The sequence below is a fragment of the Sinohyriopsis cumingii genome, chromosome 3 (genome assembly GCF_028554795.1).
Source record: "Sinohyriopsis cumingii isolate HCF-2022 chromosome 3, ASM2855479v2, whole genome shotgun sequence".
NCBI lineage: Eukaryota > Metazoa > Mollusca > Bivalvia > Unionida > Unionidae > Sinohyriopsis > Sinohyriopsis cumingii.
In genome coordinates this window covers 60015049-60036386 of record NC_142963.1, presented here as the reverse complement: position 1 = coordinate 60036386, position 21338 = coordinate 60015049, and the positions used below count along the sequence as shown (strand labels likewise).

At 34.8% G+C, this 21338-nt stretch overlaps 1 protein-coding gene and 1 long non-coding RNA gene across 4 annotated transcripts in view; one reads left to right on the top strand and one right to left on the bottom strand.

Annotated features, from left to right (window-relative positions):
- The window catches only part of LOC149802939 (uncharacterized), a 45365-nt gene extending 27238 nt beyond the window's left edge, over positions 1-18127 (bottom strand). The window contains exons 1-4 of one of the 2 annotated variants that reach the window (XM_089952453.1): positions 17967-18127; positions 4918-6392; positions 2540-2676; positions 1-160 (exon numbers count right to left, since the gene is read on the bottom strand). In XM_089952453.1, coding sequence (XP_089808579.1) covers positions 1-160; positions 2540-2676; positions 4918-6289 — 1669 coding nt within the window. In that variant the 5' untranslated portion in view covers positions 6290-6392; positions 17967-18127. Of the gene's footprint in view, positions 161-2539; positions 2677-4917; positions 6393-12421; positions 12673-17966 lie in introns of those variants that run through there. The other variant, XM_089952455.1, reaches the window with a different exon arrangement.
- LOC149802940 (uncharacterized) lies at positions 2686-16880 on the top strand. Of its 2 annotated transcripts, none has more exons than XR_016420110.1 (3): positions 2686-3092; positions 14980-15056; positions 16039-16880. It is a non-coding gene; the product is annotated as an uncharacterized LOC149802940 (long non-coding RNA). The 2 variants fall into 2 exon arrangements; XR_016420109.1 differs by having other exon boundaries at positions 16033-16880.
- Positions 18128-21338: the final 3211 nt, after the last annotated feature.

The window sequence follows — 21338 nt, the reverse complement described above, 5'->3', positions numbered from 1 at the left end:
CTGGATGAAAATTATACAGCGTAAGGCCTAGTTTCTCACATCTCTGTAGCTCATCAATCAGGGCATCTCGGCTCTTCTCAAGCGTCTCACTCTGTGGGGAACCACAGTTCATTAGGTAAGAGCCATGAGGTAGAATAAGATGGGGAGGGTACCCATGTTCCTATACAAAAGAAGAACAGAATAGAACATGGCATTAAGGCATTACGTAATTTTTAAGTCCAGCTTTTAGAACAGAGCAATTCAATGTGGATTATACTCTGTATGTCAACTTTCTTTTTTAATGCAGTTAAAATGTTTCCAAAATTAAAGAGGAATCTGAGTTTGTAAACAAAGAGTAAAACCAGCCCTTCTATTGCCCAGCATCATCTGCAAACTGGCTACATATTTTGGTCTCAGTATTGTTATTATAACCCTTATCAACTCTGTATACAAGACACCGCAATAAATGTATCACCACTGTTGGTCCCCAACAGTGTCCAGCTAAGGAAGGTGTCACTGTATATTCATTAATTCATTAATAAGACTGTGTTGCAATGTATGCCATATATATTCACTTATAAGTCCAACTGCAAACAGTACAGGCATGGTTCTGCCATAGAATAAAATCTTAGGCAAAACTTGTAATACAAGTATCTTTGGTTTTGAAAATGATATCATGTTATACTCACCAGCTGACCTGTTTATGCTATGATGGACCCTCATTAATTGTATTAAATAACAACTCCTTGGTGTTTGATACTACATTGTGTACTAGACTTAATAACCTGAGACTACATTCATTTTTACTTAAATGTAAACAACAGTGATAAAAGAAACGTCAGCTGATGAGCTAAAGTGTGTGAATTTAACACACTCTGGTACTCCATCAACTAGTTCCAACTCTACTCCTGCAGAGGCAGAATAGTTGTAATCGCAAAGAACTCCATAATTCACCATCTTAACTACATTACAACTTATGGAAATTTGACAGGAGGCATCCTGATTATTCTTGGACATTTAAAGTTTCACCTTGACTGTCCTGAAGTCCATACACTTCAAAACTCCTAGATTCTATTCATATTTTAAACCTCAAACAGTTAGCCAACCCACCCATAAATATGGTCACAATTTGATCTGGATTCTTCATAGAACTGATGATAATATTCTAAAGTCTTCACTGGTGTTCCACGAACTTGCATCAGATCACCTCTGCATCATGTGCCATCTCACCGAATCAGTCCCTAACCCTCCATCTCTGTTTGCTACTATGAGAAACCTCTATATAACAGAGTCCAGCTAATGCACGACATCCAAGCAAATCGAATATCTTCCACATTATTATTATTATTATTATTAATGTGCCATCATCTATGGGCCTGTGCAGCTGGTTAAGAGTACTTAGTAGAACAAATGACACTGACCCTGATATGCTGGTGCATTTTGTATTCACTGATGAGGGTCTATATTTATTGCAACTGGACTCAACATAAGTGAGTAAATATGGCAGTATACATTTAAAGTTCTTAACTTGCACAAATTTATATGTAAATAGGTAAAATATTATCAACTCATCAAAATCTAATATTAGATATGATGGTTTACATTAGTTAATCTCAATTATCCCATAGTTTTAATGTTGTAAATCTACAAAGTTTACATTTGATTTGTAAGATGAGATTGTACCTGAGATGCAGATTGGTGACAATACGTTGTAAAATACAAGGCATCCATCTTCACTAGCCAAGCTTCCGATGTTTTAATCCTATCTTCACCTTTGCAGTTTGATCAGAGATTTCAATGCATCAGGTCTGTGAATTTCATTGGATGCAGTAGCAAGACACAACAGCCAATAAACATCAAATTGTTCAAATCTGAACACTGTTCCAACATGATCGATACAAGGGGAGAACACAACTGGAATGGTCTGATAAATAATTATTTTTTTCCACTGCTGGTCTATGTTTGTACAAATATATCCTTTCCCTCAAATACACATGTAATGGCTTCTCTCTGTTATGTAGCCATGCTTCTGATGTTAAAGTTACAAAGTATCCTTTGAAGTCAGTTTCCTCCGCTACTTTCAGCCAATGTACAAAGTAACAATGCACCACTGTTACACACTATTGTCATTACATACTATATAAGATAATTCATGAAATCCAACAGATGTTGCAAGAACTTAAATATCTGACAGATCCGCGAAGGTGTAGATAGGTTTAACACATCGGAACCTTGGCTAGTGAAGATGATAAGGCATCATGCAGAGAACAAACTATTATCTTACAGACCAACAAAAGGACTGAAAATAGAATGATTTACTCCTTTCAAGGCATGTAAAATTTTAAACCTCACAGAAATTGTATCCATGCTGAAATTTATTGTCTAAATTATGTCCAGTAATTTAAAGACAAATCCACAACATGCAGCTACCTCTGAGTAAAAGAAACCACAGTACAGGACACTGGCCTGGTTATGTCACTTCACAAGTCATCTATGCTCTAACATAGTAACAAAGACTTATAAAAACATTACAAATTATTTTGTAATACTGCTTTCTAACCTTGCAAGCTTCTCTGAATTTCAGAGCATCATTATCATCCAGGGGCTTTGACTTCCATGTCCTGCTTGATTTGAGGAAGAGAGCAAAGGATTTGGCCCCCATATTAGCAGCATTGTATATGGCATTGTAGATACCACCTGAAGTAAATAGTATCCAATTTCAAACAGGGAAAAAGAACCCTTCCAATATATGAAAAATAGTCAAACAATGTTAAAAGTGCCTGAACTCCCATTTATGCAGAGATGTTGATCGCTACAAGGGGTGACTAGAACCCACCAGCAGATTGGAAGGAATGCCTCCACATCCAATCAGTCTTCATCTTCCACTCCACTCTTAACCCTGAACCAACACGGATAGATTACATCTGAAGACCATTCTGCACATCTACACAAAATATACTAAACAAATATTGTACTGATTGCTTGCGTAACTGAATATGCGATAAACACTAATTTATACCATAATGCACTGTGTAATATCTTGGTCTTACAGATGAAGTTATGTCAAAGAAAATGTGCTTCACTGTGCTGCATGGTGGTACAATGTGCTTAAGGTAAGACATGTTGAGCTGCTAAATGCTTTAATCGATTAACAAGGTAATTACAATTAAATTGCCAATCAAACCCCCAACTGCACCAGAGATGTTAGATTTAGTTATAAACATTCAACTGTCAATCCCAGAATTCAATAGTATGTCACTGATCTACAACGGCAACATTGTAGCATGGTCTATGTATACTCTGACTATGCCGTATTTTAGAAACAAAATTCCAGATGTACACAAAGTAACAGTGGTCTAAAAGGCATTATAACACATTACAGTTGCTGATTTGAACATTATAGTTTATAATTTGGTTCTGTATGGCACATATGAGTTGTTGATTTGATGTTTTACATCACATTATAGGTGCTCATTTGGTGTTTTACATCACATTATATATGCTGATTTGGTGTTTTACATCACATAGATGTTGATAGATGCTGATTTGGTGTTTTACATCACATTATAGATGCTGATTTGGTGTTTTACATCACATTGTAGATGTTGATTTGGTGTTTTACATCACATTATAGATGCTCATTTGGTGTTTTACATCACATTATAGATGCTCATTTGGTGTTTTACATCACATTATAGATGCTCATTTGGTGTTTTACATCACACAGACATTGATTTGGTGTTTTATATCACATTATATATGCTGATTTGGTGTTTTACATCATGGTTTTTTATATCACATTATAGACTGATTTGGTGTTTTACATCATGGTGTTTTGCATTACATTGTAGATGCTGATTTTGTGTTTTATGGCACATAGCTGTTGATTTGGTGTTTTACATTAATTAAAGATGTTGATTTGGTATTTTACATCATATTATAGTTGTTGATTTTGTGTTTTACATCACTGTATTTTATATCACATTATAGATGTTGATTTGGTGTTTTACATCACATTATAGTTGTTGATCTGGTGTTTTATGGCACATTATAATTGATTTGATGTTCTATGGCACATAGCTGTTGATTTGGTATTTTATATCACAATACAGATGTTGATTTTGTTGTTTTACATCACATTTTAGATGTTGATTTGGTATTTTACAGCACATTATAGATGTTGATTTGTTGTTTTACATCACATTTTTTTATGCTTATTTGGTGTTTTACATCACATTTTAGATGTTGATTTGGTGTTTAACATCACATTATAGTTGTTGATCTGGTGTCTTAGATCACATTATAGTTGTTGATCTGGTGTTTTACATCACATTATGGTTGTTGATTTGGTGTTTTAAGGCATAGCAATGCAAGTAGGTTATTTAGTGACAAGGCAATTGGAGTGAAGTTCCTTGCCAAAGGACACACAACGGTAGCTGACCCAGGTTGATCCAGTTATGGGATTCAAACCTGCACCCTTACAGTTGCAGGTCAGGCATGCTACCCACTTAGCCACTGTATCTCCCACAAGACATTATAAGAATGCTCTTTTACTAACATAGTAAGGTGGAAAAGCCACATTGATTATGCATGCATTATCAGAAGGACTATATTGTTTGTAAAATGATCGAAGTACTATTGAAGTAATGAGAAAACCAAGTTAGCTGATAGATCATGGATGATGGACAGACACCAGACACCTGCTATTGCATAAGATCTGTCTTAAGGCATGCACAATGATTTAAGCTACAAATGAAAAACAAAATACAAAAAACTTCTCAAACAGATAAAGCCATTTCATATCAGATGATCAAATTTACAAATTAAATGCATGTTTCAGAATCAAAAATCAAACTATGTGTACAAGATCTGACATCCCATGTCCTATAAAATAATGTTATTCAGTTGGCTAAAAATCATGTTCCAGTTCAATATTACCTGCCATTGACACATGAGCCCCAACAAATTTCTGTGGAACAGCACCTGTTGTTAGCCTTTTGGATTGTGTTTTTTTTATTCCCAACTTTCTGGATTTCTTTGTTATTACAGTTACATTCTCTGACTCAGCAATTAGGTCTACAATCTTTCTTTTCTTGCCAGGCTGGGACTTTGAAGTCTTTGCATTCTCCTTCTGATCCCCTCCACCAGAACTCTTCCTCTTTTTTTTCTGTTTTTCAGAAAATAGTCCTTCCATCACACTTTCACTCATGACAAACTCATTATTTTCTGTTTTAGCTCTTCTCTTCTGGACATTTTTACCCCTTTTTGTTTGTTTTGATGGCAAATCGTTCTTCTGCTGCGCAATAAACAATTCTGCAGAAGTAGGGGATTTGCTTTTCTTCATCCCAGAACATGAGTTATCTTCATTCACAACAAATTTTTGCTCTTCCAAATTCTGTATTTCTTCATCTACAGCATCCTTTTCACTTTTCAAAGTTTTTGTTTTTGCAGATTGTTTTTCAGTCAGTTCACAACCATCTCCTTTTGTATTGCTTCTTTTTCTTTTCTTGACTGCTTCTGACTTGCCAAACATAACTGAATCTGCAGAATTTCCATTCCCATCATTTTCAACTTTTTCTTTAATTTCTTCATTGCTCTCATCTGTCTGTATGATTTTCATTTTCTTGACCACTTTAGAACTTTTGCCACTAATGACTCTCTTCCTCCTCCCACTGGTTGGTATGTCACTGGAAATGTTGGAAACCAAAGTGTCCTTTGCTTCTGAAGGGTCTTTTTTTGCCACTGTTTGCTTCTTCCTTGGCTTGCCTCTTTTTCCAGATGGCTCAAATCCATTATTTTCATCTACTGTCATCATTGCTTCTGGTTCTATAGCAAGTGATTTACTATCTTCTGCAGCTTGTTTAACTGCATGATGCTGACCCATGAACTGTTCTGTGGACTCTTCCTTGTCCCCTGTGAATGACTGTGCATCAAGACTTTTGATATCTTCTGTTGTTTCATCTTCATTTACAATCATACCAGGCTCATTCTTCTGCAATGGTTCTGTTGCATCATTTGTATTTCCATACTCAATGTTCTGAACTTCTCCTATTTCAAGGATTCTACTCACAATCACTTTTGGCTCTCTTTTCTCTGAAAATTTCACTTCATCTTTTTCAACTTCAAGAAACAACTGTGAATGGGAAGTTTTACCAGAATCCAAGTTCAAAATATTTGTAATTTCTCCGTCTTTCATTTGTTGTACATCCCCATTATCAAGCAACAAATTCTCAACTAATTGTTTCCTTTTAGGCCTTCCTTTCTTCTTGGGCTCCAATATTACTGGGTTACTCACTGCCATTCCTTCCATTTCACTTGCTTTTGCTTGTACAATATTTGGATTAAACTAAATTCTCCACTCAAGCACTTTTCAAAAAGATGTTGTCTATAGTCAAATTCTTTGTTACAATTATCTGGAAATATAAAAAGAACAATAAGCCCATTACAGTTGACAGAATTCAAAAATACCATGTATAATGTCAAAATTAGCAAGGGCTTAGAATTCAACTATACCAAGTTCAATGTCACGATCATGTCAAAATCAGCAAGGGCTTAGAATTCAACTATACCAAGTTCAATGTCACGATCATGTCAAAATTAGCAATGACTTAGAATTCAACTATACCAAATTCAATGTCAAGATCATGTCAAAATTAGCAAGGGCTTAGTATTCAAATATACCATGTACAATGTCAAGATCATGTCAAAATTAGCAAGGGCTTAGAATTCAACTTAACCAAGTTCAATGTCACGATCATGTCAAAATTAGCAATGACTTAGAATTCAACTATACCAAGTTCAATGTCATGATCATGTCAAAATTAGCAATGACTTAGAATTCAACTATACCAAGTTCAATGTCAAAATCATGTCAAAATTAGCAATGGCTTAGTATTCAACTATACCAAGTTCAATGTCATGATCATGTCAAAATTAGCAATGGCTTAGTATTCAACTATACCAAGTTCAATGTCAAGATCATGTCAAAATTAGCAATGGTTTACAATCTGTCTTACTTTTGACAAAGCTTGCAAGTTAGTCTAAAAATTATAGTCATGTATGAAATACTATACACTACAGAAAGCTCTCATGTCAGAGATAAAAACAGTACCGTATATACTCACCTATAAGGCATGTCCAACTGCAAACAACCTTGATCCTGATCTGCCATAGCATAATGCACCTGCAGATCTGAGTCAATGTTGTTTGTTCTACTAACTACTCCTAATAAACTGCACAGACCCAGATCTGCCAGTGCAAAATGCAATGGCAGATTTGGATCAATGCAGTTTGCAGTGAGTATATACGTTATGTGGTAACTGTTGAATTGAGAGATGGAATTGGCCACATGATGAGTTAATCTTAAGAGCATGATCAGCTTGGATGCTTCAAAGAAATAATACTAATTGGGATAAAGATAATTAATTATGCAGCTGTGACGGCCCTCAGTCTGGCACTTACAGGATTATTAAATCACAATCGCCAGGGACATTGGTAAGACTTCTTTATAATTGTGAATTTTTTTTCTCCTTATGTGCCTTGGGATCTCATGAGATATCAGAGTTGATGCGTCCTTGAAAACAGCACAAAAAGTAAACGTAAACTGTTTTTACAAGCAACTGGTGAGAATGTTCACAAGCATAACACACACATTTTACATATTTTTATCAGATTCTTAACAGTGGCACATCACTAGGACAGCGTTGCTCAAGTTTAAACCATCAGAAACAGATTAATGTCTCAAAGTTTCAAAATGTGGTCTGTCAATCTGAAGTGCATTCAGTATGCTGTTTGAAACGCTATCCCAACATTTAATGTTTAGTCTACTCCAGGTAAAGAGTGCTGTACCGCAATGATTCTCTTTCCAACAGTTACAGTTTCTGGAAAAGAAATGCTTGTGGATGTGTCGTCCCTAAAAAGTCAATCAGATGATGGCAGGGCCAAGAGAGCGAGAAGAGAGATTATTTTTTAATGTAGAAATGTGAACCATTGTCATATTAAGTATTGTTTAGACCCAGAATTCAGGAATCAAACCTTGCACTCAAGTTTTACTTTCCAAATTAAGCTGTTGTTGGTTTAATACCACACAATAGACTATACATGACAGCCAGTATAACTGGTAATGGAGGAACACAGGAAAACCCTGGTAAGAACTACCAACCCATGAGAAGCTACTAGCGAGCTTTCTCACATACCCACATTGATTGAGCCCAAAACTCAAAACTGAATGGACAGTCGGAAAATGAAAATGATGGGTAAAGCTAGCACTTTAGGTTACTCTACCACCCATGGCCAATACACTGCCCAAATTAACTACATAACATTGAATCACAGTATTACATTGTTAAAACTGAGCACATTAAGTCCAATTCAAGTTTTATGGAACCTTTTCTGTCTGCCTGTCTATTTGTTCCCTATGGCCACACACACAAGTTGTCATCGCAAATTTTTATTAATAATCCCAAATTTCCCATGACATAGGTATCTTGTGATTAAAATCAAGCCTTATAATTTTGGCCATCCTTACATTTATCTGTCTTTCAGTAACAGTTAAGATAAAATTTCCCCATGCAATTGTGATCCTATATTTCCTAACATCGTATTTAAAATGTGGCTATTAAGCATTTTGTTCCATATTTGCAGTCTTTTCTGTCTGCAAAAGAGCTTATATGTTTTTAAACCCAAAAGAATCAATGTTGCCCAACTATTCACTAGTGCTTGAATTTTTTTCTTCCCAACCAGATACAAGTAAAAAATTTGGTTCTTACATGCCTGACCATCTTTGCTAGCCAAGGTTCTGATAACCCTATCTACACCTTGGCAGACTGAACAGCTATATTGGTGCTTTGTCCTAATGACATCTATTGGATTTCATGTGTTGCCTCCCTTAGTATGTAATGCCAACTAACCAATAGTGAGGTGCATTGTACATCCACTGAAAATGGTGTTTGCAATTGACTTAAAAAGGATGTCTTGCAAGTTTAACATTGAATGTATGACTACATACCAGAGGGAAGCTATTATAGGTGTACGTGTGTATTTGTGTGAAAGGTATTTGTACAAACATGGACCGGCAGTGGAAACTTGTTTATTTATCAGTACGTTCAAGTTTTGTGCTCCCCATGTCTCAATCACGTAGAAACAGAGTTCAAATTTGATCAATTTAAGTTTGGTTGGATGCCAGTGAAATTTACACACCTGAAGCACAGAAATATCTGCTCGATATGCCAAGGTATAGACAGGGTTATCGGAAGCATGGCTAGCGAAGATGATGCCTGACTTGCTGATTTATCAAGCAGGTGTTCAAATGTTAGGTTTTATGTTCCTGACTGTAACTGATGTTATTAACCTGCATACTGGAACAGCATTTATTTTCAAACCTTCAGGAAGGGATTTGCCTCGTAAATGTTCAATTAAATATCTTTCAACCACTTCTTCAGAAATGACAGGTTTGGTCATCAGTACACAGAAACTGTAGTCATTACTGTACCATTTCACTATATCTCAAAAAGAAGCATTACATTTTTTTTATAGTATGAAAAATTATATTCATCAGAAAGTCCTCTCTACTCAACATTATCACAAACTGCTTCGCTTCCTCCAACTTTCAAAGCTGATTTCACATCTCAATATCTTTAGCGAAAAGACTCTTCATCAGAATTACTCTTTTAAGATTTCAACTATCTTATCTTATATGCAGAAAAAAGTAAACTTTCACAAATAATGTATCATACTTTGCTTCAAAAGTTCTCTAATTCAGAACAAATCATCTGATGAAATACTAATTAACATCGCTGGCCACTAAGTAATGCAAAGTATATAAACTGATTCTGAGTCACCTGTGTGAAAATTACCCCCCACCCCCATGGATATTTTTTTCCTCAAATGCTAGAAAAGTTTTGACATACATGCTATGATATTCCTCAGCAAACCTGGGCAACAAGAAAAATCTAATTTCAAAACTATTTTTATAAGCACATCATTAAAATCAACTATAAATGAAGAATACTGTATTCCCCTAGGAAAACTGAGTTTGAATCCTCTGAAAATAAAGCATTATTATTATTAATTATTATTCATGATTTCTGCCATATCATACAAGTACATAAGTTTTTATGGTAACACTAGAGTTTTTTGGTACTTGTTTTGGTTGCCATGCTTGGCGTTGAGCTCTTGGAGTCACACGAGAGTCTGACTAGCGGAGACTATCACTTATCTTTGCCTTACTAACTGATCAATCACTAGAGTAGAGATAGCTATACCTAGCCATTAACATGACATTTATGTAAAATTACCAATATTTCTTTTCACAAGAAATTTGGATGAACATAAAATGTAATCAAATACTATAATGATAATTTCGCACAAAACTTATTAAATATATTCAGTTCTGATGCTTTTAATTTGGTTATGTCACGTAAATGTAATATCAACTATCAAAAGCTTAAGTTTAAACAAGAATACAATTTGCTGATATTTGATCACTGATGACATCTGCCAATTAAATATAGCTTAACAAAAATGTCAACGGACCACTAAACAATTCAATTGCCAGCTAGTTGTCAGTAATTACATAATTTGATGGTCAGAGAAAAACTTACTTAACAGAGTAGGGTAGATAGAATTTTTACCACAAGATCAAATCTTTATAACTCTGACACTTATTCCCCCACCCAAACCATTACATTTACAGAAAATACTGTGCATACTCGCTTCTAGTAGAGTACAACTACACACTGCACTGACCTAGATTTGCCATTGCATAATGTGCCAGCAGATCAGTGTTTATGCAGTTTATAAGAAGTAACCAGCAGAACAAAACAGAGACCCTAATCTGCCATTGCAGTGTGTGCTGGAAGATCAATGTCTATGTTGCTTGTAGTTGTTTGCAGTTGGACTCGACTTATAAGCATGTATGTATAATACTAATGCATCATGTTGCAGGAACACTTAAATTTTTCAGGAAAGAGAAATATATGTTATCAGGAAACAGATTTGCAAATCACTTGGTGGAAAATTGTCTGCTTTTCCTTGGGTCTATGGATGACTTACTAACTTTGCCAACCAGTCTTTCAAAGGTTGCTTCAATGCAAAGAATAATGGAGATTTTGTAATCATAAAGACTTTGATTTTTTGAAGAAACTGCAGTGCTAAAAGTTCTGAGTTGGTATAGCTATTACTTTAGTGCTCCATCAATTCTCTTTAAATTTTGGGATTTCCCAAGACTGGAATATAACATTTTGATGCTATTAAGCCTATTGCCAAGCTTTCAAACATTTGCACTATTTCTCAGAAATTCCAACCATATCCTCAAAACCACCATCACCACTGGTTTACAAGTCACTGCTTTAGCTTGGATTTTAACACAAAATATATAAACAACAAGAACACTGAGGCAATTCATTTGGGATCACATGATGACATAATTTAGGAAACTGAACCTGTTTACAAAGTACTCTACTACCAAGCAGCCACAAATATTTTTCCTGTGTTCTTCATAAGTTAAAAATGATCATGAAATTAAATGACCTACAAACGTTGCCTTTATATTGTTCTTTCGGTTCATGTCTTTTTAGATGAAATATCACCATTCACATATTACATTTCATGTCACTGTCAACACATGTGAATTTTTTTTACAAATTCTGAATTTGCCACCTGGTATGAAGATTTCAAACAGAACTCATAATTTGGTAGATTTTCCTTTCCATCAATGTGGAATTTATCTTAATTATTTTTTTAGCCAAAACTTTTTGTTAGTAATTGGAGAATGTGGAATCTTAAAATAAGTTATAGTGAATAGACTTTCATGATTACTTACAACAGATTACCTGAGGATGCAGAGAAAGTTAAATGCATAGGACAGAATTTATGGAGGAGAAAAACTTACCATGAAGCCCATAATATCAATTTAAATTCACATGTAACATACAGAAAGATATTTTTCCAGTCAATTTGTCAAAAAATGTATTAAAATGTTTCTTAGGTCATCCAGTTAATACCAATGGCACACTTATCGTACATACAACAGCCATTAAATTTGAGAATTGAACTGCTGGGCTGCGGGTGGTTCCTAGCTCACATTATGGTAATTACAAGCAGGGTCTTCATATTTTATAAAATGCAATTTCTTGTTACTTTTTCATTGACAAAAAAAAAAAAATTTGACGCTATTTTGAATCCCCTTATATGTAAAAGGCACACAAACGTCTTCACACCATAGTGGTCATACATTCAAATCACTGTTCACGGCTGAGCAAACCCAAACTTAAAGCTATGTATTTATTGGGTCACTTCAAATTCAAAACTGAATGTGAATGGTTTGGACCTGGTTGTTTGGGGGTGAAGTCTTAAGAACTAACAAAAAACAATAAAGTTTGTTCAGGTGGCAGTTTATATATTAGTATGTATTTATAATTACCATAATGTAATCTGCTTTTACCTGGAGTTATAATTCACTATAATATAGTCCTACATTTTCCTCCGAGCTCAGTTGAAGTCAGTGACAATACAACCAATACACATTAAAAAAAAACAAAAACTGACAATGAAACTAAGTTCATCCAACTTTTCAAAGTGACTTGGTCCCATTATCATGGCAATTATTAAGAGTTTGGTTTCGGCCTGTGGTTATATAATTGTCTCTTCTTGAAATTAATTGAACCACATGTTCGAACGGTACCTGGACGTTTCGCCCCACATGATACATGGACGTTTCCCCCCAGGGACGTTTCGGCCTAGGACATTTCGCCCCACATTAATGGAAATATCGGACATTTATAGAAATTCATCAGCATTACACCACGTTCTTCATTTTACTTTAAAATGATCAAAAATATAATTAAGTGTCCCTTGTGATCTGAATTCTTTGGCATTATTCTAAATAGTTAAAGAGACGGCCTGCTCCAGTCAGGCGAAGTACAATTAAATAAAGTATGGACCCTCACTCGAGAACAGCCTGTCTCAGTATAATGGTAATGCAAGAAACGACACACATCATCAATCATACAAAACAATATGGTTTTTATTTGTCGTTTAAATATAATACACCGTTTATTCGCCCAAATTCCAAATTAAATTTAAAATAAAAATCCCAAATTAAATTTAAAATAATAAAACAATGACAAATTATCATTGGATGGATTGTATCCAATAAGAAAATATAATAATAAAACATGGATAATTTGATTTAGTGGCTGTCCCTTCCTCTAGCCAAGGTAAACTTGAAATTATGGGGAGGGATTTCGAGTAAGGTGCCAAAAACCGGACAAAGATGAACAACCCTATAGATTACACTAAGGCAATACATGAATACCCGGACAAAATTTTGAAAATTTTTGTTCAAAAATCTTTTATAAAGTAAACAAACAACATACCTTTGGGGAAAACATACACATATAAAACAACTTTATTTTTTTATAAGTAGGGGTGCATCTGTCTGGTGCCATAAAGAAAAAAAATGTTCTGGCATTCACTATTGCTCCCAGCAAGAGTTAATAGGACTTAATTACAGCCAGGTAACTTCTTTGATCTTCATATTTAAATAATCTACTGAATGTGGTATCAAGGTAATTAAGCTGCAGCCAGGGTTTTGAGTAAGTCATGTAAGCTTTTATGAAAAAGGAAATTAAACTTTAGGATAAAAATTGTGATTTTTAAAGCGCATTGTCCCACAGATCGTTTGGTATAGAAGCTCGTGCACGTGTTTGCATGGAAATTTATCAGTGTCTCTATAAATTGCAGTCTTTCCTTTTCTTGGTACTAGTTGTTTTAATATCATGTAAATCAATAGATCGAACAATGTTTTGCCCCCACATTTAATCAAGAAAAGGGTCACAGTTTTGGGAGTCAGTTTTGAAGAAAATGAAGAGAAGGAAAACTGCAAACAAATAACAGAAGCAATCGAACAGAATGTGAAAATCTGGGCACTAACGCCACTACGCCTAATGTAGAGAGTACAAGTAGCGAAAACATACATGTACACCCATATTAATTATATCTTAAAATCTATAGATATTAGTAACAAAACATTAAGCACAATAGATAATAATATAATAGACTACATTTGGGATTTTAAACTTCAGTATATTAATAAAGAAACACTATATAAAGCTAAAGAAAGGGGAGGGGTAGGACTCCCCAGCCCTATACTACTTAAAGCCGGCAATATTTTAAATAGATTTAAGAGGCTAAGAGTAGAACCAAAGAGTCCATGGGAAGGTATTTACATATACCGTTATGGATTCTCCATAAGAAATAGGGAAGATATTTACAAAAATAATAAATTAATAAAACAATTAGAAATTCCAAGAAAAATAAAAAACATAAAAGATTTACTAATAAAATATAGAGATACAAAAGAACTATGGAATAAAGAAGAAACCTTAACATATAACTGGATAAGGGAGGAAGTAACAAAAAATATTAAAAGCACGGCAGAAAAAGAAAATTTATACGTTAACTGGGACAGAGCATTGGGGCACTGGATGAAACTAGGCTCCCTTAAAATTCAAAGCCTCTGCTTTAAATACATGCACAATGCATGGTTGACAGGAGAGGCTGCAGTGAGATGGTGCATGGTCAGAGTACTGCCAAAATGTTCACTGTGTAAAAGAGGCCCGTTTTCTAAATTCCATGTGATAATACAATGTGAAAAAACAAAAATTAATAGGGACATGGTAATAGCTGAAATAAACAAAACAGATAAATATAAACAACAAAGCATTTTATATCTTGATGAGAATTTTACTAAAAATACGCTATATAAAGTTACTGACTATACCGTTACTACAATGATGGCCTGTGGCCAAATAATAGTCATAGGAAAATAAACTAGAGTGAGAGGCATATGTAATAATAACTACCAACGGTATTTACCCCAATGGGACATTACTCCTGCCTACTCTTGATAAATAATAGTAGAACGTATACCTCTCCATTTATACTTAAGCAAATGTATATTGAATACTAATACCTTTCTTTTATCTTTGAGAATTATAGGAACGAAACAAGGACAGAGACCTACACTCACATGGAGCTAGGAAGGAAGGAACAGACATGCCACATGGTCCGGAAAAGTAAACATACAACACAATAGAAACCAATCTATACTAACACCTATACTGTCACTCAACTGTGTAGGAAATAAAAATTTTGGCAACCCTTTTCGGAAACATAATAAATAAATAAAGGTAGCCAAGTTCAAGAGAGTGAAGTAAAAAAAATAAAGTAAATATGGAGCTCTCTCGAACACAGCTGACCTCAGCAGAATATAGATTTGCGAAGAACGATACACACATAGCACACACTAAAACAATAGTTGTTTTCTTCCATAAAAGTATTATTACACCGTTACTTCGCCCAAAATTCAAAATTCTTATTCTAAAACCTTGGAAATATAAATATGTACAAAATCTAGAAGATCCATGTTATAAGGATCGCAGGACAACTGGGGAAGAATTCGATATAGACGGCTGTCCCAACACGAACACAACTATAGCACGAACATATAGCACATTCACACATAGCAAACACGGGACGTAGGCGACCTTTAGCCAAGGCAGCAAAGATACTAGGAGAGGGACTCCGAGTCAGGTGATCGAAACTGACTCGGAAAAACAATCCTACAGAATACACTAGGAAATAAATACTCCATCAAAAATTCATTTAAAATTTTTGATCGAAATTTTGTTTAAATTAAAAACCAAAGCAACATATCTGGGTGACTCAGTGAAACATAAATACACTTTTATTCTTTGGCTAGGTGTCGGGGGGGGGGCATATGTCTGGTGCCCCCCCCCCCCCAAAGAACATTGTCTTCGTGCATTTACTGCAGAAAACCAGCTACCCGTCATCAGCAAGCCAAATATAACGACTTTGGATAGCTAGTTCAAAACAATTTTCGAAATGCTGAAAATCACTTATAACTCAAACGTTTTTGGGAAATTCAATATCTTGAGAAGTCAAAATCTTAATTATTTAAGAAAATGTATAAATCTGTTCATCCCAAATTTTTAAAATTTTCTTCACAAATAATTGTATTTTCGTTTCCAGTTATAGCGGGTCTATCAGGAACACGACAGTATGTACAAACTGCTGGGAAAGGTTTTCGCACTCCCCCTATTACCAGCAGACGACATACCACCGTCACTTGCAGAATTACAATGAAGAGTTGATCCAGAGGCAGTGAATGTGCAGTCATTCCTACGATATGTGGAAGACACCTGGATTCACAATGACATATGGACTGTTGACTCCTGGTCAGTTTATGGCAGAAGCATCCGAACCAATAATGATGTGGAAGGGTGGCATATTCGTATGAACAGGAGAGCAAGAAAGGGAAATTTGCCTTTCTATCTCCTCATAACTTTACTTTATAAGGAAGCCAGAGAAATTGGATATGTAGTTCGTCTGTTGCAAGAGGGGAAGATAAGACGTGATCAAAAGAAACAGACAACAAAAGTTCAGGGTCGCCTTATCAAGTTATGGGAGAAGTATGGAAACCGCCAAATCAGCACAAACACCTTGCTTAAATGCTGTTACAGATTGTATGGCCCGTGTTAGACATAGCAACAGTAAAGCTGGATGGAGTATTGCTTTCCAAAACTGGACATATTTTATATACACGTGCCTTTTTTGTTGTCCATATGTTGCAAACATTCTACTTCAGTAGAGATAATATGTATATTTGTATTTCAATTTCGTATAGTAGTAGCTGATGTTTTACTTGCATGTATTAAATAAATAATCATAGATAGTTACTGTTTAGAAGTAGACTTTTGCACATCATAATTTGACACCTATACCTTGTCATGAGATGTAATTTTGATTAGTGATGTGTGATGATTTAAAAATGCAAATACATGCTTCATATTTCAAAAATATAAATCTCTGAAACCATTTTTATATCTCTATTGTTAATTACAATTAACATTCCTCGCCCCCCCATGTTTTACTTGCTCGCGATATGTTGGGCTATTCTGTGCACAGCTTTGAAAAGATGTAATGTATAACGATCGGGCTATAGAAATGAAATACATTAATTTGGACTGTTTCTGTCAGCAGTTCAGTCGAGTAATTAGGACCCGATTTATAGCTAGTTTTACAAAATTCAAAGTAACAATGCCAATAAATGGCAGGAGATAAAAAGCCAATTAACCTGAGCTTGAAAAAAATGAGTAAAGTTCAACATTTTAAAAAAAATAAGCTATTTTGCGGGCGACCACAAGTCTTTAATCATCGTAGTTTTTATGTTTCACGAAAGGAATAAACCTAACTCAATATATACGATCTTGATATTGACTGTTAGAATTACAAAGCCCCCTTTTAAGTTGTGTCTAATTTACGCTCGCTGATTGGGTAAACGAACAGCATGATTGATAAGTGGCGATATGCCAATTTCCTACAAACGGTAAAAATGGTTTTCAGCAGTTTGTGTAACAGCGAAAATAAAAGTACTGCCGTATAGAAAATGATCACTGTAAACGATAGATTAATTTTCTGATCAGTCTTATTACACAAATGAAGAAGAAAAGGAAAATATTGTCTGATATAACGGCACGCTGATTGTAATTGAAATGGATGAGAGTGATGGGATTATGGGGCATGAAATTAAATCTTAACGGTAGGCCCCTAAAGTAAAATGAAGACAATGGTGTAATGCTTGTGAATTTCTATAAATGTCCTATATTTCCACTGATGTGGGGCGAAATGTCCTGGGCCGAAACGTCCATGGGGCGAAACGTCCATAATCCTTTCTAACAGCCACATGGGCTCGTTACAAAGAAAATCAAGGGATGGGGGGTTCTAACCTGTAACAATATGTGTTATATTGTGTTATACTGTTACAGGTTTGAACCCCCATCCCTTGATTTTCTTTGTAACGAGCCCCTGTGCGCACAGCGTTCCGCCAATGAGAACATCATAAAAACGACCGTTTTTCTTTCTTTGCCACACGAATTAACGGACATTGACCTGTATCTACTTACAGTATATCTAGAACCTTTGATACAAATTACATCAGCTGTCTTACAAATGGATTACCGATGTATTATATTAAATGCTGTACATTTATACACGCTCCACTGAATCAATGCACCTGCAGACATACACACATAACATGTGGCTTTGTTGATAATTTTTAGAAGCCAAATTGAAGAGGCATTCAAGGGAGCTAATTATTTGGCGCTAGAAAACAATTTGTTTCGGCAGTTATTTCCCTTGCATGTAGATTGGTAATTTAGTAAATGGTTCATTCATTCGTCATTTTAAAAGTTCATTTGCAGATGTTTTGATTTGTTCTCTAGGATTAGCTTTTAACACAAATATTTCAGAGGAATTTTAACATGTAAAAATAATAAGGCATCTCATTTTTTGAAGAAAAATTAAAACATTTTACGTTTCCTCTTGATCATACAATAGAGAAAATAATCTAAAGGATAGACAGGTTGCTAGATAGGTAGTTACAAACATAAATGGATAAATAGACAGGGATAGACAAATGGAAACAGATAATCTCCCCTACTTTAGAAACATCCATAAACTTCAGTTATCTACTGTAATTTTCAACTGTAAATGTCAATAAACTTGTTGGATTTTGAACAAGTCCATTATGTATGAGACTGTATAAAAATCACAAAACCTTTGTCATCAGTACTAAATACCCAAGTTGGTATTTCTGTAAACAAAAACATTTTCCAATTCACATTCTATCAGATTTTCCAGGTCAAATGACTGCAAATGGAATTTTTTTTTAAAAATCCAACATTTCATATAGTCATACAAAACATATTTTTAAGCAAGTCTGTCTTGGATAAAAGCAACCTGCATGCACGTATTTCAGCAAAACTGGAACCAACAATAAATGACCATTAAAATGAAAGTAATATGCATGGCTTGCAGTGTTATACAGTGTTATTAGCAGAACCTGATGGAAGTGTTTAAACTCGAAATGGCTAAGACAGTGTTCTATTCATCTAAAATGTTTGGGAAAACTACTAAACATAGCAAACTATGCACGGTCCTTAATTTATCATATATAATATGCATGGCCCTTAATTTATCATACATAATTTGCATGGTCCTTAATTTATCATATATAATATGCATGGTTCTTAATTTATCATACATAATATGCATGGTTCTTAATTTATCATACATGATATGCATGGTCCTTAATTTATCATACATAATATGCATGGTTCTTAATTTATCATACATAATATGCATGGCCCTTAATTTATCATACATAATATGCATGGTCCTTATTTTATCATAAATTTATCATACATAATATGCATGGTCCTTAATTTATCATACATAATATGCATGGTCCTTAATTTATTATACATAATATGCATGGTCTTTTTAATTTATTGTACATAATCACCTGAATGGTTTTTAGGTAGTATTTATGAATTAATAACAAAAAGTGAATATTCTCCAAATCATGACATGTCAGAAATAGATTACTTATCGGTGTTTTACTTTAGACCATGCAGGGAAATACTGGTTAGAATACATATATAACATGGACCTAAATTCATATTCACTGAACAAGCTTGTCTTCATTGGGTACGTAAAAATCAAGTATTTTTTATTTTACTTTTTACTTCCAGCAACGCCAACCTGCCATTTTTTTTATGGCATACCAGCACCCTTTGGGAACTGGATGCAGATAACAAAGTTTGACAAAACTGGGCAAGAGAAGTTGAAAATAGTAATTATTTATGAAACATGCACAACAGATAAATGACATAGTGTGTACAAGACAAGCTGGGCCAAAGATACATTTGCATGGTCTTATGGCAAAAAAGTGAGCCACAAAGAGTCTTTAAAAAATCAGTAAACTAATCATCCTAAAGATGTTGACAGATGACAGACAAGAACAAAATTACACAATGTGTAAAATGTTTATTCATATTAGAAAATTTGCTTGAATGAGAAGTGAAAAATATAAATTAATCATATATATGTATGACAACAATTAAACATTTAAAAATGTGTATTAATTGAGCAGTAATTCTAATTATTACACAAATACTAACAGAGTACAGTATATTATCAATGGTACACTACATGCCTGCCATGTCCAGTTATTTGAAAATAATATTTCTTATTTAAGGCTTGATAACTTTGACCTTTAATCTAATGACCCCAAAACTGATAGGTGTCTTTCTTGTTCAAGTGCATGCCATCAACAAAGATTGGTTATGGTTTGTAGCACAGTACTTGAGTTATTTTGCAGAAACCATCTTCTTCATGGAGTCTTTCTAACCTTGACATTGACCTTTTAATACCCAAATCACTAGGTGTCTTTCTTGTGTTAGATCCAAGCAATCTACAGCATTTAGTCAAGGCATGTGGTACAGAATCTCAGTATTGTTGAGGAATTTTGTTTCCCTATTTCAGTCCACAAGACCTTGACCTTTGATCCCAAAACAAACAGATGTCACCATTGTCACTGATGCATGCCATTCACAAAGTTTGGTCAAAGAGGTGATTAAGAACCCAATATATAGTGCATAAATCGGGTTTCTTCCTTGAGCCACCATGATGAATTTTGTCCTTTGGCCTGAAAATCAAAAGGCATCTATCTTATCTTGAATGAAAACCGTTTACACAGTTGGTAAAATGTATCTGGTATACTGGCAACTCGCTGAGGCCAGTAAATGGCCATGAATCGATGCAAACCATTGGCTGCCATGGCACTGAACTGTGCAGTAATTAAATCAGTGGCATAATTCAGAATGGCTCATGCTATCAGTCTGGAGTATGTGCCAAGGTGTGGTACAATTAATTAAACCTCGAGCTGGTGCAGCTTATGTTTTCTTTGTGTGGTGAAGATTGTGCAATCTGATAAAGCATGCCTAAAGTGACCATGTTTTGCTAACTCTATATGCACTGTGTCCAGTAAATTTTGGAGGAGGAAGAGCTTTGGAAGACTATACAAAGAGCAACTGACCAACAGCAAGCTACTGTCATTCTTTCTCACATATCCACATTGGTCAAGCCATGACCTGAACCCACACATACAGGGGTAAGATGCATGATCAGATCAGAAGCATGGCCTCCAGAGTGGCAAAAAGCAAATGCTGATGGACCAATGACGGACACAGGGCCATACCATAACCTAACAAGGTCTTATGACCAGGTGAGCCAAATATCTGTTCAGGGATTATATCTTAACACATATTAATTTTGTTACATTGTAAATTGTTCATTTTACAGTACTGCACATATCTAGATGTACATTAAACTGTCCATTAAGCCCTGATAAGCTTTATTATGATTCTCTGTTCATTTCAGCTTTTTAAAGCAAAATATTTGAAATAAATTAAGGTGCCTCCAAGATTGTCAGG